The sequence below is a fragment of the Mus pahari genome, chromosome 16 (genome assembly GCF_900095145.1).
Source record: "Mus pahari chromosome 16, PAHARI_EIJ_v1.1, whole genome shotgun sequence".
NCBI lineage: Eukaryota > Metazoa > Chordata > Mammalia > Rodentia > Muridae > Mus > Mus pahari.
In genome coordinates this window covers 37,329,670-37,337,265 of record NC_034605.1, presented here as the reverse complement: position 1 = coordinate 37,337,265, position 7,596 = coordinate 37,329,670, and the positions used below count along the sequence as shown (strand labels likewise).

Genomic DNA, 7,596 nt, shown 5'->3' with positions numbered 1-7,596 from the left:
CTCTCTCTCTCTCTCTCTCTCTCTCTCTCTCTCTCTCTCTCTCTCTCTCTCTCTGCTTTTCTCTCTTGTCTCCCACCCACACCACACAGCCAGCTCGCTGCACTTAACAGGCACCAGCTGAATAATCAGGATGTGATAAAAAAAAAAAAAATAGATTGGTAGTGAGAACTTCATTTTTGTAACTTTCATGATAGTAAAAACTTAAGGTTCATGATGCAGTGTTAGATTATCAATCTTTTGTAAACCAAAACATCACTAGAGATGGCAAATGCTTCTAACCACTTCTGAAAAATATCGTTATGGTTTTCATTTGAATAAGCATAGCTACATAGTGGGGATGTGTGCTGAAGTTTCTCTTCAGGTCCCTCATTTTCCTCAACTTGTATTCAGACTCAAGTGAAAATGGATGTGGAGTCAACAAACAGCAGGAGCCACCTGTCTGTGGAAGAGCGAAGAGCCTTTTAATACCACTGTGCTAACAGGAGAATTCACACTCCAGGTACAGATAATGCTGGACTACCTCCGCCACTCCCAAATTCAGCTCCCAGCCAGGGAACCATGCCTCACAAGGAGGAGCTCTTAGTCAACATGCACTACAAAAGACTTTAAAAACTATAGGTGGTTGTTGAACTAGCAAAGCAGGTGTTGTTTAGACTGCCAGACTTTCCCTCTCAGTTTATGAGGCTATCATTTCACCAGCTGTGGGTAGCTCTGGCTAGCTGGGTATTCCTGAAGTGTTGTCTTCGGATAGAGAAGATGACTGGCCTTTATGGTCTTGATGGCCAAGACTGATCAGAGGAAAGGGAGTAGATGGAGTGTAGGGGCATCTATGAAGAGTTCCCTAGGATAGCAAATATCATTACAGGGGCTGCAGGATTCAGTTCTTGGCTTCCTCAGCCCTATTTCTTCTAGTTTGTACCACTCTGTGTGTAGGTCTTTGTCTTCCCCCACAAGAAACTGACTTGAGAAAAGTAATTTCAAAGAAATGACACTCTGCACTTAGATTGTAAGAGGTGATAGATGCCCATGACAGACCACCCCCACCCCATGGAGAATTGTATCTGGAAGCCTGTTTTCAGTCATTTTCTTCATGTAGTTACATGATCATTTTCCCTCAGTTTTTTTTTTTCCCAGCTCCTCTCTGCTCATCTCATTCCTATCAACCTGGTGTTGAACCTTTCAGACAATTCTTACTGCTTCCCTCCTGCTTCCCATCCTCTTTTTTTCTGACTCCCACTTTCTACAAGAGTTGTCTGACTTTTCTTTCAGTTTCTCCATTGAGTTTAGTTGATGTTAATACATTTTGTGGTTCCCCAGAACCTTTTAAAAATTATTTAGATTTTAGTTTTTATTACTATTATTATTATTATTATTATTATTATTATTTTGAGGCAGAATCTCCCTCTGTAGTTTAGGTTGTCTTAGAATTCATTACATAGCTCAGACTTACCTTGAATTCACAGTAATCCTTCTGCCTCAGCTCCCTCAGAGCTGAGATTACAAGCATGAGCCGCCACACCAAGCCAATTTTCTACTCTTATTTCATGGACTCTCTGTTTGGTCTAAAGATACTCATGAGGCTTTTAACTCTTTTTCTTCTCCCTACTTGATATCTGCATATCCCCTTTCTCTATGTTTACTTGGGCCTCCTGGTAGAGTAAGTAAGGTTTAGCTGCTTCTCCATTTTTTGAGGTCCACTTTTATTTTTGATCACATGTATGTGTATGTGTGTGTCAGTATGTGTGTATGAGTGAAGGTCCCCAAGGAGCCAGAGGTTTCGGATACCCTGAATCTAGAGTTGCAGGTAGTTATGAGCTGAGTCCTGGGGACCAAACTCCAACCTAAGAGCAATCAGTGCTTTTTAATCTATGAGCCATCTCTCCAGCCCTATGCATGCTCATTAAAAAAAAAAAAAAAACCATCTTTTTAAATATTTTACGTGTATTTTTTTTTCTGCATGCGTGTATGTGTATCACATGACTGCCTGGTACACACAGAGGCCAGAAGAGGACATCAGATCCTCTGAAAGCAGAGTTCTAGTTGAAAGCCACTATGTAGCTGCCAAGAATTGAGCTCTGGTCCTCTCAAAGAGCAATAAATGCTAAAAGCTATATCATTTCTCCAGTTCTTAGAAAAGCCTTTAAAAATCTATCTATCTATCTATCTATCTATCTATCTATCTATCTATCTATTTATTTATTTATGGAGAGAGTTGCATGTTGAAGTCAGAGGACAACTTGCAGAAGTTGGTTCTCTTCTCCTATCATGTGGGATCTGAGGGATTGAATTCCACTGGTCAGGTTTGGTGGTAAAGGTATTTGTACTTGGTGAGCAATCTTACTGACCCATGCCTATTCATATTTATAAGAGATGCACTAAAAATATGATTGAAATCTCTGAGTCTGTTGTGTCACAGTTAAATCCTTTGTGTCTACCTTAGGATACTCCTGCTGCCTAGCTATTCTGTCAAACAATGCTTTACAATGTCTCTAGGTCCCCTAATTTCAATAATCATATTAACATCCACCAATTATTTAAATATGCTGTGTTCTTTCCTTATTGTAATAATTCTTTTACTTCTGACTCGAGTTTTTCCCAGGCACTAGACAATTCAAACAGTCTACAACAAGATATTACATGCAAAAAGCATAGCATAGGAAAAGGTTGCAACTCTTCCCACCAAAGCCTTCAAGAGGGCACAGCATAGGAAATTCTGGGATTGGTGGCACCTGAAAAGGCTAAGCTGTAGTAGGCTGTGGGTGGATTCCTAGTGTCTAAGACCACTGCCCAGGTCACCCCATAAGTTCTCCAGGATTTCTACTCTTCCCATGCTCTGCTTTGGAAAATGATAGAGAACATTACCACATCCACCAAGATTGCCAGAGAAGTCCTATGGTTAGTTCTTAGCAATTGTCAGGACACAATCCTGACTTCCTGAAGGAGACATGTGTTTATGCTTCTAGAGATGACTGCTGTGTGTTCCCATAGACCCTGTTCATGGACCTGTGCATCAGGTATCCAGGGTACAAACAGGGCACTCCACTGAATTGTAACCTGTCTCTTAAACCCTCCCTGAAGAGACTTTCACTCCTCGAAAACCTCAAGTCTGGATTGTGTGATCTCACTGAGATTTAGTATTTGTTTTTCTAGCTTTGACATAACAAACAAACAAACAAAATAAAAACCACAGCTTTCATCTTGAAGAGCTTACTCTGGAGCCATTCCGAACGACCATGGTCCAGGAACAAAGATTTAGGTTTTACTGAATTCCATGTTCCAGTGTAGAAGCAATTTCATGAAGTTGCTATAGTTTTACAGAATAAAGAGAAATTATGAATCAAGGCAAGTTTGAAATACATTGATGGGTATACCAGAAAGATACATCAACATGGGGGTTGGGGAGCTCTGTAGGCCCAAGCTTCGATCGGATGACACTCTTAGCCCTTGGATTGTTGAAAACTAGTGTTCTGTTAAGTTAATAGATTCTGAGAGGTTTTTATTTATTATCACAAGTTGTCAGTTCAGTTACAGAGCTGGGCAAAGGATGACTGGTCTAGAAGGCTAAAATAGTCCAAGATAAAGTAATTAACCTCCGAACCTACAAAACTCCAATTTCTCCACAGTAATGAAATTCCAATTGGTCTACCTGTCTATGCAGACACAGCCTTTTTTTCAGGACTTTTCATTCACTCTAGCCTGTTCTATGTTTCTGTATGCTACCTCCCCGCACCAGGATAAAATACCATGAACCGAGGCAACTTAGAGAAGGAAGAAGGACTTGAGTGAACTTACAGTTACAGAGTGATAAGAGTCCTTCACCATCTGCACAGGAAGCCATGGCAGCAGATAGACATGGTGCTTTGAGCAGAAAGCTGAGAGTTCAAATCTTGAGCAGAAAGTACAAAGCAGGGAGAGAACTAGAATTGGCAGGAGTCTTTCCGACCAGCAGTTCCCAATCTGTGGGTCATGACCCCTTTGAGGGTTGAATGGCCATTTAGAAAGGGTTGCCAAAGACCACTGGAAAATAAAGATATTTACATTACAATTCCTAACTAACAAATTATTGTCATGAAATAATTTTATCAAGTACAGCAACAAAAATAATTTTACGGTTGGGGGGGTCATCACAACACGAGGAATGGTATTAAAAGCTCACAGAATTAGAAAGGTTGAGAACCATTGCTTTAGACTCCCAATGCCCTCCTCCAGTGACATCCTTTAACAAGGTCACATTTTCTTAAGCGCCCCCTACATATTGTAACCAACAAGTGTTCAAATACCTAAGCCACTGGGGACATTCTATTCAAACCACTATATTCTACCACCTGACCTCATAGGTTCATGGCCATATTGTAACGCAAAATGCATTCTGTCAAACTTCAAAGTCCTGATAATCTTTTATAGTTTCCACATTGTTTAAAAGTCTAAAGTCTCTTTTGAAAGACTGCTACTTATAACCTTTTGTAAAATAAAAAAGCAAAGTACATACTGTAGGCATAAATTTTTTGCAACCTACTTTTAATAAGGGTTGAACCTCTTGCTGTCTAGCCCACTACCCAACAGAGGTAGCAGAAGAGAAAAGTTATTAGGATATGGGGAAAGTGGACCTGTTCAGCAATAGTTCTTTGGGGGCAAGCTTGATCTTCTTGGGCAGCAGTTCAGTCCCATAGCAAACACTGAATATGATTCAGCAGCTGCAGACCAGTCCTCTAGGCAGGTAGACACCAAGCACAAACCAGAAGCTACAGTCCAATCCTTTCAGCAAGCAGACATCAGGCACCAACCAGTAACTATAGTTCAATCCTGAAGAAACTGCCGGGCTCACCAACTGGTTTGAGGTAAGGCCACTGAAGTGGCAAGTTGCCACAGGAACCTCTTGAGGAGTTCTTTGGTGAGTTTCTCTCAACATCAGCATTACCACAAGTTGAGCTCAACAGTGTCATGTGAGTCAAACCAATGCGCGCATTTGGTGAAGAGTAGTGAGGCAGAGCAAACCAAACCAAAGTTCAGCACTGTCTGTGGGGTCATATTTATACTCCTTTGACAAGAGTCCTTTGACATGTCTGCTCTACCTAAACATCCTTTCACCTGTGTCTGCTTCAGAAAAAGTCTTTCATATGTGTGCTTTAGCACGACATTCTTTCACCTGTGTGCCCCAGCAAAGCGTCATTTGGCATAAAGCTCTACCTTCTAGCCTTTCTGCTTGTAATATGCAGCTTTCTCTTGGTCTGGTCCCATTCCTTGTAAACAGCTCTCCTTGGCAGATATCTCATGGCTCTAGAATCAGCAACAGCTTGGTGTCTCTGACGTAGCCCAGGCTACATGTTCACAGCTTCACAAAAATGGCCTCCCAGAGTCTCCTGTCCTTGCAGGGTCTTTACACAGGGACTCCCCTGTCACATATTTCCTGGTCCCTGTGGCCCTCTGAAACCACAGAGTAAGACTCCACCGCCCTTTTAGTGTTTCATCCTTTATGATTCTAAAGCGAAAACCATATGAAAGACACTGACAAGTTCTGTTGCCTGCTTCGGATGGACCTTTGGAATGGGATGGACGTTGGAAGCAGGTTTTTAGCCTACTTACTTGATAGGATGAGAAAATAGCTTAGATTCCCTTTTCACAAGTTGGGAGCTTATCTGAATGGCAAGACTGAACTCAGCTACTTTTAACTTCTTTTCTGCTGCTGTGATAAAACACCATGACCAATGCACCTTATAGAAGGAAGAATTTCTTTGGGTTTGTGGATCCAGAGGAATAAGAGTCTGTCACTGTCATTTGCTGGAAGGTTCGGCCATCACAGACAGGCAGGGCGAATTGAGCAGGAGAAAGTTGGGCTGGGGAGATGGCTTAGTGGTTAAGAGCACTGACTACTCTTCCAGATGTCCTGAGTTCAGTTCCCAGCGACCACAAGAGCTCACAGCTTAAAACCACAAGCACAACGCAGACAAAACTAGAAATGGTCAAACCTCAACTTGACGATGAATCTCATTCCATTGCTAGTCTCATTTCATAATAGACTGGGGGTGGGGGGGCTGAAACTATGAAGAGAAGCTACTGCTTGCAGTTACCCACAGCTCTAGATCCACCACACCTGCACCAGGCTTCTAGCCTTTGAATTTGGCTGCGCTTCCAGGCACTCAGGTGCATTCTGTCTGCCTGAACAGCTCCAACTCCGAATCTGATGACTAGAAAGGACTTGGTTCCCTGGGTAGGTGACCTGATTTTGCTACACCAGTTTGCCACCCAGCTCCCCAATACCCGAAATTTCTGCAAATCATTTCCAGTAAACAAACTTCACAACTGTTTGCTTTTGGATGCTTACAGACTAATGAGCCTAAAGAACTTCTTGATCGCAATGGACTTTAAATGTAGGTCTGGATCTTTGTTTGGGTGGTAGCATCAAGCCAACGAGGGCCTTAAATATATTCTGGTATAACATGATAGTCTTATTTCTGCTTACGTACGAGGTAGCAAGTGGCACTAGGTAGCATTACAACTCTGAGCACCGTGGGGGTTTGTATCAGGCATAGTTTGGATGTGGGTGGGCATGGTACAAAAATGTCTCCCCCCACTCTTTTCCTGTTTGAGGTTCACAATAGAAGCTGCATCCTAATAATAGCCAGCTTCCTTCTCAGTTGCATTGTTCCTTCTGAGGCTCCTTCTCTCCAGATTCACCCATTCTTCCATGATTGAGACCAGAGGCCAGAATGTATGACAGATTAAATTTGTGTTGCTCAGTGAGGTATTGGGTCTGTGTTAGGAGCCTTTAATCCCCGAGTTACAGAAATTTACCCTAGCTTGGAGTGATAGAAAGCAGCTGCCTCTGCAGTTCTGGGAGATCCACTGTGCCCACTTCCCTCTCCAGGCTCCTCCCAGCCCTGCATCTGTGGTCATAATATGGCCGATGCACTGCACATTCCCAAGACCCTCTGCAGCAGCAGCTGCTGTCCAAATACATGGAGGCCAGCAACTCACTAGGCTCTTGCCCTGCTATCTGACAGAGACAATTCTGGGTGACAGAGAGATTCTAAGCATGATGGGGGACTGTCTTCATTTCAGTTTTGGGAGGTGATAAGTGATGAGCATGGCATCGACCCCACTGGCAGTTACCATGGAGACAGTGACTTGCAGCTGGAGAGAATCAATGTGTACTACAATGAAGCTGCTGGTAAGGGTTTGGATGTCAGTCTTGCTTTCCATACTATGGCAGAGGAAGCAGCCTACCAGCATGCAGNCAAGGAAATGCTTTNTGCACACTCATTTAAAATGCCAGTTGCAACAAGAAAAAGCACTTTGAGTTCCTGAAGACCTCTGCATGCTTTGTGTCTCCATTTTCTTTTTCCTCCTTTGTCTGAATGCTGGGATTTCTGCAATGAATTCTTGTGCTACATTNATCTCCTTTCTCAAGCCCGANTGTAAGTCAGCTCTTGTCCCCACAGGCAACAAATATGTACCTCGGGCCATCCTAGTGGACCTGGAGCCAGGCACCATGGACTCTGTGAGGTCCGGACCGTTCGGCCAGATCTTCAGGCCAGACAACTTTGTGTTCGGTATGTCGTCATGCTCCGTGAGAGCTGGCCAGATGACTCATTCCCT

At 42.9% G+C, this 7,596-nt stretch overlaps 1 protein-coding gene across 1 annotated transcript in view; it reads left to right on the top strand.

Moving 5' to 3' along the window:
• The window catches only part of LOC110333679 (tubulin beta chain-like), a 16,464-nt gene that overhangs the window by 7,445 nt on the left and 1,423 nt on the right, over positions 1 to 7,596 (top strand). The window contains exons 2-3 of the mRNA XM_021215369.1: positions 7,060 to 7,168; positions 7,440 to 7,550. Coding sequence (XP_021071028.1) covers positions 7,060 to 7,168; positions 7,440 to 7,550 — 220 coding nt within the window. The remainder of the gene's footprint in view (positions 1 to 7,059; positions 7,169 to 7,439; positions 7,551 to 7,596) is intronic.